The sequence below is a fragment of the Cricetulus griseus genome (assembly GCF_003668045.3).
Source record: "Cricetulus griseus strain 17A/GY chromosome 1 unlocalized genomic scaffold, alternate assembly CriGri-PICRH-1.0 chr1_0, whole genome shotgun sequence".
NCBI lineage: Eukaryota > Metazoa > Chordata > Mammalia > Rodentia > Cricetidae > Cricetulus > Cricetulus griseus.
Genome location: NW_023276806.1, coordinates 238,790,671 through 238,807,137, shown reverse-complemented (window position 1 = coordinate 238,807,137; position 16,467 = coordinate 238,790,671). Strand labels below are relative to the sequence as shown.

The following is a 16,467-nucleotide window of genomic DNA, read 5'->3' as shown; positions in this document are numbered from 1 at the left end:
TGTAGTATTTTCTAACACATATGACCAACACTTAATTCAAAATCTCATGTACAATGAACCAGAAGTAATTTTTTGCAGTGCTCATCTACATCACCCAATGCAACTTCCCTAAAACCTTGTTTCTGGATACAAAGTGCACTCTGCAGTGTGCATGCTGTTACTCCCTCAACACCAATGCTTTCTGAAACCTGGCCTCCTAATTCAGGACTATGAAATGCAGTGCTTTTACTGGATACAACATTTTTCTGTTCTCTTTAGAGAGACTTAATGCTTAATTATTGAAAACAAAGAAAGAAGAGGCCCTGCCTCACCAGAGTAGCAAGTGAGAATACACTACTCTGATCTGAGTACATGTCTACATTCATACACATACACAACAATCAAATAAAAAGCCAGTGTAGATATAGTTACATTTTAAAATTATTTAAACTTATCATGGGGATTAGTATTAATGGAAAATATTTATTAGGTAAACTCTAAATTGCTGATGTTAATATTATTTTCTGAAGAATCAATGCTATCTTTAAATAGTACCAATTATTGTATAGTAAAATATGTAAATGCAACTATTAAATGGAGACCTCAGCAGGTGTAATATTAAACTGAGAAGCAAACACTGTTACACCAATAAAACATAAATATATGACATATAAACATGCATTATTGATTATTGTAAAATGAGTTTCCCAAGAGAGTCCCTATCTCTAATATTACATCTCTTAACAATCATCATATCTAGGTCTTTACTGGTCATCTCTTAGAAGTTCAATGTTCCAAACATCTGATGATATAATGCAAATCTATGTGAAATCCACTGACAGGGTTGAGGATGGAGTGTAATATCAGAGTGCTTCCCTTGAATGAATAAACAAAATCCTAGATTTGATCTTGAGCACTTCCCTCCACTAGCCAAAAAAAAAAAAAAAAAAAAAAAAAAACCCAAACAGACAAAACCAAAATCCACCCCTGAAAACAAACCAAAATACTAACAAACAAAACTAACTTTCTTGCCAAAGGTTAAATTTTTTAATGAAATAATGGTAATAATATTGGAAAACCATCCAAATCTCATGGAAAACCACAAACACATACTACAGTTAAATAATATATTATATTGCTCATACTTCAAATAATATATTATAATGCTAAAATTTCAGAACTGCATGGATATCAAAACAATAAAGTAACTTGAACCTAATAAAACACACATACCCAAAGAAAACCTAACACTGCTGAAAAGAGTTAAAAGTAAAATATTCAAAACCTCCAGAGAAATATTAACTACAGAAGAAAATTTTTAACAGGTGAAGGTATCTCATTAAATAATAAAAAGCAGTTGGTGTCACAATTTTTCAAATAAGTGAACTGTCAGCCCAGAATATTGGATTTATAAATGACATCACTCAACAAATAAAGACAAACTGAAGGTATCTTAGTATAAAAGATAAAGAAAAGTTACAGTTAGAAGAACTGATCTAAAGGGACTACTGGCTACACAGAGATTCAAGCTCCTAGAAAGCCAGGAGAGGATCCTGCTCAGGGCCAGCCTCCTTGTCTACAGAACAAGGGACCATTTCATTAAAATGCTACCAATACCAAAACACTGCTAAAGGCTTTGGCTCTGCTTTTGTGTCTGACAGACTTTTAGTCTGGTCAGTTTTGCCAAGTAACTTTTTTAACGTGCAAGTTCTTTATAATAATAATGATAATGATGATGATGATGATGATGATGATGATGAATTTCTTTAGGGTTGAGGCTGTAGTTAAGTGGGGTAGCCCTTGGATTGCATGTGTGTAGGGGTGAGTTTGAATCCTAGCACTGCAAAACAAAAGTACATGTGATCTTAGCCAAAAGGCCAAGAAGCAATTAAAAAAAGAAAAAGCAAACAAGTCAATATAAGTAAATAAGTAAATCAGAATTATTTGGACAGAGGGATATGAGAAGCTTGGAAAATTGGATGGAAAGGAACAATAATTATGGTAAATGATCCCTTTCTCTTAGTTCTTGAATAAGACAATAGAAAGGAATAACCAAGGGCTGGAAGTATATCAGTGATAGTGTTTGACAGCATGTGCAAATTCTTGGGTTCAATATCCAGCAACACACACACACAGAGCAACTAATATTCCTGGTTGCCAGGAGAGGGTAAAGGTACCACTATGGTGGCAATATTTTTCCATTCCCACTTATTCGAGTTTCATTTTTGTTACTGTAATAAAACAACGAAACGAAAAGGAACTCAGAAGAGAAAGCTTACTCTAGCTTATAATTCCAGGTCACAGTCCATCACTGCACAGAAGTCACAGTGGCAGAAGCTTGAAGCACATCACAGACACAGTCAAGAGCAGTGAGAGAAGTACATTCATGCCTATGTTCTTCCTGCTCAGCTTAATTCCTAGACTCATAGAGGTCATCATTCCTGCCCAGAGAATGAAGTTGTCCACAATGGGCTGGGTCTTCTCTCATCAATTAACATAAACTAATCCCCCAGAGACTCACCCACAGGCCAATACAATGCAGACAATCCTTCCTTGAGACTCTCTTCCCAGGTAACTAAGTTGTATTAAGTTGACAATTAAAGTTAACCATTGCACTACTGAGTTACACACAAACATACTTATAAATACACTATGAAAAATAAAAGTATATATTCTTAGTCACTGAGACAATCACTACTGAAAAGTTACACAAATAAAGATACAATCAAAATGATATGATTGATTAAAATGGATTTAAAAAGTACTGAGATAAGATAAAGGCAACAAGAGAAGAAGCAGAAAAACAAAAACAGATGAAACAAACATAAAATGATAAAAACATAACCAATCCAAACACATAAAAATTATACTATCACTGAATGTTATTATATAATTATGTAGATAGTCCATTAATCAATAGTGGTCATTTGATAAGATTTTTTTAAAAACAAATGAACCAAGTATATATTCACTATAAAATGTCTCCCCCTCAGTTATTCAGGTACCTTAAAAATAAAGGACAGAGCTAGAAATACTATAGAAACTTATTTTAAAACAATGAAACTGCAATGGCTATATTGCTATCCACTAAAGTGATCTTCAAAAAGAAACCAAAATCAAACAGTGAGAGTGTGGCTCATAAACTCATGTGTGTAGTATAGTCCTGTCCCGAGTATGACGTGCTTATAATCATTAGACTATGAAAAGGTTTATGGGAGAGCCTGTAACTGTCACATTATGTATCATTCTGTCTTAGAAGCATACTTTCATCATAGATTGCAGTTGTTTGATAATGTGAGAGAGATATGTTGAAAAGGCTCCTGTACCAAGGCACTTCAGATGATCTCTGAGAATAAGAATGGTCTCTGCAAACTAAGAGGCATCTCTACTTAATAGATAGTATGATGGTTTGAATGAAAATGGCTCCCACAGGCTAACAGGGAGTGGCACTTTTGGGAAGTGTGACCTTGTTGGAGTAGATGTGAGTCTGTTGGAAGAAGTGTGTCAACTGGGGTTGGGTTTTGGGGTTCCAGAAGCCCAAGCCAGTCCCTGTTGCTATCTCTTCCTGCTGCCTGCTGATCCTGATGTAAAACTCTAAGCTATCTCTCCAGTACTGTATCTGCCTGCGTGCCATGCTTCCCACCAAGCCAGTAATGGACTAACCTCTGAAATACAAGCCAACTCCAATTAAATGTTTTTCATTACAAGAGTTGCTATGGTCATGGTGTCTCTTCACAGCAATAAAAGACTAAGATGGTGGCAAACAACTGGGGCCTTCATTCATTGAGCACAAAGGAATAAATTTTCTCACCAACATGAATGAGTCTGGGAGCAACTGAGTCTTCAGATAAGAATGTAGTCCAGGCAACCTTCCTTATTGTCTTGTAAGAGTACAAGGAGACTAGCTAATGCATTGTTAAAAGCGGCTCAATTTGGTAAATTATTACATGAAAAAGAAAAGGAACGGAAGATTAAGCCCTGCTGAACTATGTTACTGACGACTTCTGAAGGAGGGGCAGATGTTGTCTTCAGTTATGTACCACTGATAGAATCACCACATTCCAGTGAATAAGAGTAAACTCACGTTTACACAGACAACCCTGATTAAAATCACACACATGGGCCAGAGAAATGGATCAGAGGTTAAGATACTCTTGGTTAAGATACTCAGAGGTTAAGAACTCAGGATACTCTTGTAGAGGTCCTGAGTTCAATTCCCAGCAACCACATGGTGCTCACAACCATCTATAAAGTGATCTGGTGCCCTCTTCTGGCCTGCAGACATACATGGAGGCAGAATGTTGCATACACAATAACACACAATAAATAAAATCTAAAAAAAAAAAAAAATCACACACAAAATTTTAAAGGAAATTAACAAAAGAGAATTTGGGGCATGATGGAGTTTACCATAACTTTCTACATGCATTTATATATGTGTTAAAATTCATAAAACTGAAGAAAAATAGTCATTCTTATTGTATAGCAATTTTAAAAGCAAATGTCAAAACATGAGGTGCTGAGCTGTGCTCAGTAGTTAAGGGTGCTTGTTGCTCTTGCAATGTGATTTGATTCTCAGAATCTATGTCAGGTGCCTCACAATCACTTATAACTCTATTCCCTAGAGGATCCAATGCCCTCTTTGGCTTCCAAGGGCACTGGCATGCATAATGACATATACACATATACATGCATAAGTAAAAATAAAATTAAAAATATGAGGCTTATAAGAAAACAAAAGAAAAACTGAAACAAATGTGCAGAATGCAGTTAGAACAGTGTTAGAAGCTGCGGAGTAGACTCATTTACACACATATGTACACACACACATTGCCTGTAAACTCTCAGTGAGCTCACTCTACAACACTTATAGTAAGAAACAATTAAGGCTGGGTGGTGGGAAGGTCAGACAGTGTTGGCACATGCCTTTAATCCAAGCACTTGGGAGGCAGGTGGATCTCTGTGAGTTTGAGGCTAGCCTGGTCTATAGATCAAGTTCCAGGACAGCTAAGGCAGCATAGAGAAACCCTGCCTTGAAAAAAAAAAAAGGAAAGATGAAGGGAAAAAAGAGAGAAACAATTAAGGACATAGTCTCAAAGAGCATTAACATGTAAAGATTGAAGAAAAATAACAATTACACAAAATAACAGGCTAAAAAATTAAAGGCAGAGGGGGTTCAGGGCAAACTGTAGAAGACAAGGAAGAAAGTTCACAGTTCATGTTTGGATGTCACAGGAAGGTCAATTAAGATGAGGATCACAAATGGCTTATTTGAACTGGTAATATCTCTCAATGGTCCATCACTTATTTAGTTTATAAGAAGTCCTAGGTTCAATCTCCCACACCACAAAAAGAAACAAACAAAAACAATGAAAAAGCACATATTTGACAGGATGGACACTAGTGACTTCTTTTAATATGGTGGTGTGGTGATAAATTGTTTACAGAGTTAAAATAATATATAAGGAACCAGAAACAAATGGAGTTTCATTCATTTGAAGAGTGTCCCTATGCAAACTTATGAGAGTTAATGATGGGAGAAACAGAAATATAATTAGAGGTTATATGGAGATATGATTAAAGAAGGGCTGTTAAAAAGAGATAGGACATAACTATTATAAGGCCCCCAAATAATGACAGTATGGCATCAAAGATAACTTGATGCTGAAAGTACAAATCATAAATGGTTTAAACATCATCTTCATAGCTTTGATTTTCTCCAGTGATGTCTAAAGGTATAATCACAGATATACCATAATGAGACATGTCAACTCAGAAAATAGGCTCCACAAGGAGGACAGGTGAGTCGATTATCTGGGCATGTGTATAACTGAGTAAACTGAATGACTATATCATATTACTAGAAACAACTCCAGTGTCCCTCTAAAGAGGAATGAATACTCAAATTGTGGTATATCCATACAATAGAATGTAACTCAAGAATAAAAGAACTAATATGGCTAGGTATGGTGGCACATACCTTGAACCTCAGCACTTGGGAATACTATATTATGAGTCAGAATTTTCAGTAAATGTCTAAAAAGAAGTTCCAGAACTATAATGAATGGAAGCAGATCGTTGGTAGGGAACTGATCAACTGAAGGGGCATAAGGAAACTAGGCAAATGGTAGAAATGTTCATTAACATGATAAAGCAATATACACATGATTATATGCATGTCAATTGCTCATTGGGATATTTAGCACTGGTAAATTTTATTATGATTAAATTATATCATGTCAATTTTTGGAAACATGGGTAGTATGTTCTTATATGAAATCCTCACGAAAGTCAGTACTTACAGGCAGCTCTTCTGAAGGTAGTGAAAGAGCTGTGTGTGTCAATACATGGTGGTCACATGCCATTTGTATCTGTGCAGACCTACCAAATGTACAACCCAAAGGTAAACCCTAATATAAACCATAGACTTTGATGGTTACTGTGTGTCAGTGTAGGTTCCTAGGTTCTAACAAATGTACCAGTTGGGTATAGAATGTTGGTAATGAGGAAGGCAGTGCACATTTGGAGGCAGAATATGATTGGAAATCTCCATAAAGGTCTATTTTCCTGGGAGCCTGAAGCTGCAATAAAGAATAATCTCTGGCTGGTGAGATGACTCAGTGAGTAAAGATGCTTGTTATGCAAACTTGACAACCTGAGTTCAAGTCCTGAAACTGAGGTAAAGGTGGAAAGAATGACTCTACAAAGTTGCTCTCTGGCCCCTACAAGCGCACGCGCGCGCGCACACACACACACACACACACACACACACACACACACATACACAATTTAAAATAAAAAAAAATAAAGTCTAGCCAGGCAGTGATTTGTGCACGCCTTCAGTCCTGACGCTCAGCAGGAAGAGGCAGGTAGATCTCTGTGAGTTCAGTAACAGCCTGGTCTACAGAGCTCCAGGACAGCCAGGGTTACTCAGTGAAACTCTGTCTCGAAAAACAAACAAAATAACAACAATAACAAAAAGCAAAGTCTATACAATTGCTCCTTTACCTCATCTCATCTATCATCTCCAAATATAGTATAAAATTATTAACAAAGAGAATCCTAAAAAGACAGCGAAGAAAGAAAGGGAACCACTCAATCTATTTCTCTGGCTCTTCTAAAAGAGACGTGTTTTCCAGCTTTAGTTTTGAACATAAAGACTCCAGGTTCCTCAGCCTTTAGACTTAACCAGTTAATTTTCCATGGGACTTTCAGGTCTCTGCCAGAGACTGGGGACTATCATATTAATATCTTATGACTGGAAGTTACTGGCTTCCCAGATTGTGTCATTGCCAGCTTCCCTAGCCCACAAACTCCCATACAGAACTTTTCTCCTTTTGTGACTAACTGTAAGTCAAATCTATTAAATCCTCTTACATAAATATATACTCTAATGTTTCTATATCTTTGCTGGATAATTCTGCCTAATGCACTAGTGTACATTTTTCTTGTCTAACAATTACAGAGAAAAATTATACTCGCCTAGGGAGAGATGTCCTCCCTGCCCCCCAATCCCTCGCTACCTGTGGTAGGTGGGAGAACTGGCCCTGAAGTCATAAGAGTGGGAGAGCTGGACCTGCTCCTTATGGCACTACAGCAACAGCACTCAGAAGAGAAGTCCCTGCAATATGCCTGGACAACACAGTAGAGCTGGCCCCAGTAGTGTAGGTGCCAGTGAGCCTGTCTGTCCATGGGTGCAGGAGAGCATGAGAGTAGGAGAACAGGCCCTACCCCTTGCTGTAGTGGGTGAGCTGGCCAAGGAAGTGCTGAAGAGTTCACTCTGGTGGTAAGAATAGGGGAGAGCTGGCCAGCTGACCAATCTAATCATGGCCCAGAATCAGGGATATGAGTTGGCCCACCGAAACATCCACCCTATCTATAACTGCTGGATCATGTGAAGGGGCCAGTCATACCTGCAGATCCAAAGCTGCAGGATCTCCATGACACAGGACAACAACAGGATATTGAAGAGTCCCAGTGAGGGCACAGTATTGATAGTATGGGAGAAACCAGAGGCCTCTAGCCAGACCAATGACTCCTCACAATGAACACTTGCAAGTAAGATGTATGGACTACAGTGTTTATTGTGTGACTTAATGTATCACACTATAGCTTCCAAGATGAGATTTTTTTTTTAAATTTTATTTTATTTTGGGGGATAGGTTGCAAGGGCAAAGGGGGATATGAATGGGATCAAGGTGTATGACATGAAATCCATAAATAAAAATTTTTAAAAATTTACATTCTCCTAACCCTTATATTTCTACTACTCCCAATTTGCTTAAAAAGAAAATAGCCTTGTCAAATTGGGCAATCATTATAACAAGAAATATATGACACATCTACCCAAACATAATGAAAAATACAGAATTTTCATATGATCCCCTCTTTCTAAGGCAGTTTTATACATATATACACTAGGTACTAAAAACATGAGGAATTCTGCATTAACAGAATGAATCCTGGGAGAATGTAACTCGTAAAATCACTGCTCAGCTTATTCTCTGCTCCTGACCGCTGACAATGTTAAGCAGCTGCCATATACCTTTGTCACCATATGAACTGCGTCATCCAAAACAGTGAGCCAGAACACATCTCTCCTCCTTGAAGTAGATTCTTGTCAGGTATTGTCACAATAGAGAGAAAATGAAACAGAAAACTAGTTCCAGAGTGAGATGGTTGTACTTGATGAACTTGGCCATGTGGTTTGAAGGCTTTCATAACTGGTTTGTGAGAAGAATGTGAAAGGGTTTGTGGCTATGGGCTAAACAAGCCCCAGAAAGCTGTGAGAATCGAGGGCTGAAATTTTCTGGAAGGAGTATGAGAGAGCAGAAAGCTGAGAGGAACTGTGAGAGTAAAGGCAGGCTCATGAAGTTTCAGAGGGTAAATAGGACTTCATTTGTGAATGGGCCTAGAAGCCAGCCATAGTATGTTTAGCAAACATCTGCCTATGTCCTGAAAGTCTGATTGAGCTTTATAAAGGAATGGATTACTTTGTTGGCAAAAGAAAATTCAAGACAATGTTACATACAGTTAGTCTATGGCAAGTTTCCTGTTTACTACTCAAGGGTTACTGCAATATAAAACACAAAGATGTGAAAACATCGTTTGTTGAGGAAAGGAGGTTTATTGGGTTAAAGTTGTACAGCAGGGACTATCATAGCTAAAAATATTAAAGAGAAACCCCTGAGCTGTGTATTAAAACAACAGGAGAGAGGCCTTTAGAGCAAGACCCCACTAAACAAAACTAGCAGGGTATAATAATGTGAACTCATTTCAAAAACTTTCATTTGAAAAGATAGTCCCTGAACAAGGAAATCTTCCAGATATTTCCCCGTTTCAGCCATATAGGCACTTGGAGGGTGCTGCAGCTATGGGCCAGTGAGGCCAGACCACATCTCAGATTGGCAGCCAAACTCATCATTGCCTAATTGATTCCAGGTTTACAGTCATGCAAGATGATGCAAGGCTGGGTACTGTCAGAGAGCCTAGTATAAAGGTTGCAGAAAGCCAGTGAGGCCAGGCAATGTGCAAAAGGGTTAGGTTCACTGTAAAACGCTTCTGAGTGGACTGCAAAGCCCAAGTTGCAAAGGAGACCAGATGATATGGGAAATTTGATAAAGCTGAAATGTTTGCCATGCTGAACTTGCGGTACTGAATGGACTCAATCCAAGAGTGAAACCCTACACGCTGCACAGAAGTACAGAGGTGGGGCTACTCAACCCATTAAAGCTCAGATGATACCATCACAAGCTGTAGGGACAGAACATGGAGCTGTGTTTCAGTTTTAGTTGTATCTTTCCTTGCTGTCACTTTATACCACTTAGCATTAGTTGTCACCTTGATATAGCATAAAATTACATGGGAAAATAAATTTAAATTGAAAAACTGTCTTTATCAGGCTGCTCCAAGGGCATGCATGTGAGGGGACTGCCTTGGTTATTAACTGACATAGGAGGGCCCAGTACATTGTGGGTGGTATCATTCTAGGCTGGAGGTCATGGGTTGTCCAAAAAAGCTAGCTAAGTTTGAGGCCATGTTTCCTGCTTCAAATCCATGCAATAGTTCTTAGCACGATGTCCCTCAGTGATGGACTGGCACATGGAATCCAGATAAGCCCCTCCCCCCCTCCACTAAGCTGCTTTTGGTCAGAGTGTTCCACATAACAACAGAAAGGAAAGTCAAAACCCTTCTTATCTGTTGGAATGTAGATGTTCACTTTGTGCATTGCACACTGGAAGTATGTAATTTGCAGTAGCAGATAAGACTTTTGAAAAGCATCAGAACTGTAGGACCATGAGGACTTTTGCAGTCTTACTGAATGCATTTTGCACTATGAGGTACACAGAAGTGATGGGGGAGGTCCTTCTGTATGCTGTGAATATATGTTTCTCTTATTGGTTGATGAATAAAGCTGTTTCGGCCAGTGGACAGGCAGAAGTATAGGTGGGGCTACCAGACTAGGAGAATTCTGGGAATAAGAACAGAGAGAGAGAGAGTAACCAGCAAGATGCCATGTAGCTACCAGGAAGGTAGGACGCCCAGGCATTCTCTGGTAAGCCAAGATCATATGGAGATACACAGATAGTAGAAATGGGTTAATAATTAAGAGAGAGCTAGCCAATAAAAAGCTTTAGCCATTGGCCAAGCAGTTTATAATTAATATAAGCTTCTGTGTGTTTATTTGGGACTAAACAGCTGTGGGACCAGAGGGACAGAAACTTCTGTCTACACAGAAGCGTATGTGAGTCTGGGCTGCTTTGTACTGGAGGCGAATGTTATGGTTTGAATGTGAAGTTCCACAGCTCACGTGTTTGAACACCTGGCACTCTCAGAGTATTGCTGTTTTGGATGGCTGTGGAACTGACAGAGGGTAAGAACTAGTGTGAAAAAGCAGGTTATTTGGAAGCAGGGCTTGGTGGTTATAGGCTAGTTCCATCTTAGCCAAATTCTCTCCACTTCCTGACTGCTGATGCCATAAGGAGCTGCCACATGCTCTCTCCTGCCACTATGACAGACCTTCTCAAATTATGAGGAAGCAATAATAAAATGAAATAAACCAATATCCATAGCATCTATGGAGGTGAGCAAGAGGGAGGGAAGTGGGAAAGAGAAACAGAGAGGAAGGGAGAGAAATTGATTTGTCAGGAATACAGGTAGAAAATACCTTTAAATTTGTATTCAAGTACCTACACCAGACAAGGAGAAACATTTTTTTAAATCTTACAATATGGAAGATAAAACTCAGTGCCTTTTGCATGCCAAGTTAAGTGCTCTACCATTGAATTATCCCTCCAGCCCCAAATATACCAATTTCTGATTGCAAATAACACAGATCCACTTCCTACAAATTCTTAGATTAAAAAATGCTGTGATTTTGCATTTGCTTCTGGGTGGTACTGGAGACAGAGAAAGGGAGTGCATATTAGCATTAAGCATTCAAAATAAGTAAGGATTTAGGCTGGTACTGCAAAGACAATAGTAATTCAGTAGTATGGAAAGGGATGACATTGGCTTCACATATGAAAGCTACAGAAGGAAAAGTATGTCAGAAAGACTGTGTTGACAGAGGGTGTGAGTGTGCTCCACAGCAAGTACGAATGGTTACAGTAAGAGGGCCCCACACATCTGTTCTCCCTGGACAATGTTCACAGGAAAGGTAACAGCTATAGTGCACATACTGTTAGAACAATGAGCATCTGAGGACTGTTAATACCATGGAATAGTTAACATATTTTAAGCTGAAGGAACCAAGGCTGCTGCTGGTATGCACCAAGAATAAGATGACATCAGGAACACCAGGGAAATGAGAATACAACAAAGGAGCTTAAAGGGAAAATAAATTAGAATCTACAAACAAAGTTTTGAAGTACAAACATACTGAGTAGATGAGGTGAGAGCTAAGTATATCAATGAGCTGGAAAAATCAAGCCTAAGAAGTCTAGGAAAACACAGTAGAAATAAGGGATAAAGGACATAAGAAACAAAACATTAAAAGAACTTTAAATACAAAGCTTATAATCTCAGCTGAGAGCAGTTTTCCTGGAAAGGTAAAGTATTTAGAGAAACAGTAATTAGGGAGACAATCAGTGAGAATATCCCCAGAACTGAAGGTAAGCACATACACTGAGAGCTACATAAATCAGTGAGAACCCATGTCAAGTCAAAGGAAAAATAAAACAAGACAAACAACTGAAAAATAATCAAGTGAAATTTCAGAATATCAAGAGTAGAAAAGTAGGCCTGAGAGTTATCAGAGAAACAGCTGCTTAAAAGCATCATGTCTCATTAGCAATATCGAAAGGAAGATGACAGAGCAGAATCTTCACAGTACAAGGGGAAATAAACAAGTGAGCATGCAAACAAACCCTTCACATGTATACTTCTTCATATGTATGAAGCTTTTTGTTTTTTTTTTTTTTTAAGAGGCAGAGACAGACAGTGAGAGAACCTAAAATTGGGCAGGTGGGGAGGATAAAAAAATCATGATAAAATATACCATATGAAAATCAATTAATTAAAAATAAAGAAGAGAATGTAGGGAACATCACAGAAGAGGCAGCGGAAAGAATAGGAAATGTCAGAAGATGGGAATGCTGTGAAATCTGTCTTTAGAATAGCAGCTCTCAACCTGTGTGTCATGATCCTTTGGGGTCAAATGACTCTTTCACAGGGATCACCTAAGACCACTGGAAAACACAGATATCCACAACAGCAGCAAAACTATAGTTACGAAGCAGCAATGAAAATAATTTTATGGTTGGGGTCACCACAGCATGAGAAACTGAATTAAAGGGTCGCAGCATTGGGAAGGTTGAGAACCACTGATCTAGATGACGTGGCTATAGAATTCACAACTCACAGCAGCTGTGGTTACCTAGACAAGACCTTTGTAAAAATCAAGCCAGCCACAGGTGAAGTACTTATCTGCAGGCCCTATCCCATAGTGAGGAACTACTGGTACTGTAGGGTTGAGCTTGGTATTGGCATAAAAACAGACAGGTAGATCAATGGAATCAAATCAAAGACCCTGATGTAAATCTACACATGTATGAACACCTGATTTTTTACAAAGGAGTCAAAATTATACAATGGAAAAAATAAAGCATCTTCAACAATGGTGCTGGCATAACTGGATGTTGGCATGTAGAAGAATGCAAATAGATCCATATCTATTGCCATGCACAAAGCCCAAGTCCAAGTGGATCAAAGACCTCAACATAAATCCAGTTACACTGAACCTGATAGAAGAGAAAGTAGGAAGTAGCCTTGAACACAGTGGCACAGGAAACTACTTCCTGAATATAACCTCTTCCCCATGCTGGATTACCTCACCCACCCTTGATGCAGGGGGAGGAGATCCATCCTACCTCAACTTGATGTGCCACACTTTGTTCAAGCCCATGGGAGGCCTGCCCCTTTGTGAATGGAGATGGAGGAGAAGTGGATAGGGGGCATGGAGGGGGTAGATGAAAGTCAGAAGGAGGGAACAGGAGGACAGGAGGGGGGAACTGAAAATAAATGAAAGAAAATGTTAATTAAATAAAATTAAAAACAAAAATAATAAAAATCAATAGAGAAAAAGAGTTGCTGGTAAAGGGAGACTCATTCTTTATTGAGGATATATGGTTACCGATAGGTTTCCCATGTTCCACTAGAGGGGCCCACACTCATGCACATATGGACAACACTAGTTGGATTTAGAGGGTCCTAAAAAAAAAGATAAAGTTGGAAGGTTGTGTTAGGGAGATATAGGGTAAATAGAGAGGTAATGGGAGATAGCTATGATTATATTTTATTGTATACATGTATGAAATTCTGAGAAATAAAACTTTTAAAATTGCTTATAGCAATCATAGAATTGTTTATAGCTATGATAGAATAATGTGGTTAGATCTACACAATTTTTTAAAGATTTATTTATTTATTTATTTATTTATTTATTTATTTATTTATATATTTATTATGCATACAATATTCTGCCTCCATCTATGCCTGCACACCAGAAGAAGGCACCATATCTCATTAAAGATGGTTGTGAGCCACCATGTGGTTGAAACAAGGGAGATTAAGCCTGAATCTGATGATTTCCCCACTTGATTTCTGGCCAGAGCTTCTAGGCAGCAGCACAAGAGAGGAAACCCGAACAGAGTTGGGAGGCCCGGCCTAGAGGATGAGACATGTGCTGTTGGGAGACTGGCAAGCTCAAGGCTGCTGGAACCTGTGGTCAGAGAGAAAATTAGAGAAAGATGCACAGACAGTGCAGAGAAGATGGAGAGGTTCTTCGGGGTCTCTCACTGAGTGAACAATAGCTCTGAATATCTCATGTTTCCAGCAGCCAGATAGAAAATCCTCGGAACCAGTAAGATACTGTATCCAGCAGAGGTACCAACAGGCTCCGCCACAACAGAGGGCCCAAGTTAGCAAGAGGGAGAACACTGTTCTTCCAGCCTTAGGGAACCTTGAAAGTTAGCCTTCAGTGACTCAAATTACTTGTAAATAATTAGCTAAATCCCCCAAATATTTAAAGACTAGAAAACACTGGAAGATAAAGCATACAGTGCTTGACACAGTGCAAATTATTAGGCATATTAAAAATAGGAAAAGGTTTAATAAGAAAACCTTAATCAACAGAGACTTGGATATTGCAGAGAAGACATTTTATAGATGACAAAATTAAAACAGCTATTATAATGAAATTCTATATTTACAAGGTAGAAACAAAGTGTTATAATTTACAAGGTAGAAACAGAGTGTTGTAAAGACAGAAACTGGAAGTATGAACACACCCAAGTCAATATTAAGAGATGTAAAAATACAGTATGAGAGCTGAGGTAGAGCTCAGTAGTACAGCAATAGCCTATATACAAGAAACTCTGGGTTTTATCTCTAGCACTGCAAAAGCAAAACAAAAAATATGAGATGAAAAATACCAGGTCTGGATAAGGACAGAACAACAGAAACCACCCAGAATCAAACAGAGAAAAAGCAAAAAAGCACCAGTGAGTGGTGGAGGGTCACAAGCAGTTTAGTATGTTTACTAATGTTCTAAAACAAGAAAAGGAGACAAAAATATTTTCAAGAAATTTGAACTTACATACCCAGGAAACTAACGAACAGGAAGAAAACTAAGGAGTTATTTAATAATTATTTAAATATTTAATAATCAAATTGCTTCCAGGCACAAAGAAAAAGCTTCCCTGAGTTGAAGAGGAAAAGGCATATAATGTACATAAGAAAAGATAAAGAATGACAACTTGTCCTCAGAAATAGGGCATGTCAGAAGATAAGCAGTCCTCAGCAGATAAGATAAGCAGAATACCCCAGCTAAGATGTCTGTCAAAAACAAAGGTGAAATCAAGCTGAGGAGATGGTGCAATAGTTAAAGCACTTGCCATGCAGGAAGAGAATCAGTGTGACTACTACATATTCCAAGTTCAGTGTCAGGTGGGTGTGGCAGCCTGCTTGAGATTGCAGCTGGGAAATGGAGACTGAGGAATCCTTGGAGCAAGCAGGCTTGACTGAGAGACTAGACATACCACAGGTCAGCTCTGGGCTTGACTGAAAGACTAGACATACTATAGGAGCTCTGGGCTTGACTGAAAGATTCTGCTTCAAAGAATAAGACAGAGCATTTTCAAAGAAGACTCCTAATAACTTCGGCCTCCACATACACACGGACACACATGTGCTCCCAAACCCATGAGAACACATACACATCACACTACATATACATGAAAAGACAAACATGCAAAATGTTTTTTCAGACCTACAAATGCAAGTTAAATTCACCACAAAGTATTATTAACGCGTAAAGGAAAAAAAAAAAAGGCATTTTCTCAACAAATTTTGCACCTTTGGCATAAAAGATACCAATAAAAGATATCAGAAAACAGGTTAATAAACAAGATTTATGAAAACATAATCTGTACATTACTTTTGAATGCCTTCAGTAACTTTTATTATACATAAACCACTACATCGTAATTCTTTTACTTACATCATTCCAGATCTTAACCTTTAATACTGATAGGTTCAAAATCTCAAGAAAAAAAATATCGTACCACATGTCCTTCAGCTCGGGCTTTATTCTGCATAGCTTCTCGTTTACGCTGTAGGAATTCTTCTACTTGCTTAGCTCTCTCTACAGCCAGATAGCCTTTTTGCCTATTGTGGACAAATCACAGAGACAGACATTTTGAGCATTAAATTCCAAATTAAAATAATACTTATTATTTGCTTTTTTCCTCTTGTAGAACATGAAAGCAGAAACAAACTAAACACTTTTTCTGTAAAGAAGAAATTAGTGTGTGTGTCTATATTGGTCTCTATTGTCTCAATCACATTATGTACTATTTTTAAATAAATAAAATCTTAACACCACTTCAAAATCTCATAGGATTCATTTTGTATTCATATTATGTACTTTATGTACAGTAAAATGGAAAAAATAACAGCAGTTATTGGCTTTAATTTTTTCCCTGTAAT

The 16,467-nt window shown here is 38.1% G+C and overlaps 1 protein-coding gene across 1 annotated transcript in view; it reads right to left on the bottom strand.

Annotated features, from left to right (window-relative positions):
- The window catches only part of Nek1 (NIMA related kinase 1), a 115,762-nt gene that overhangs the window by 55,819 nt on the left and 43,476 nt on the right, over window positions 1-16,467 (bottom strand). Inside the window, exon 17 of the mRNA XM_027394076.2 lies at window positions 16,044-16,146. Coding sequence (XP_027249877.1) covers window positions 16,044-16,146 — 103 coding nt within the window. The remainder of the gene's footprint in view (window positions 1-16,043; window positions 16,147-16,467) is intronic.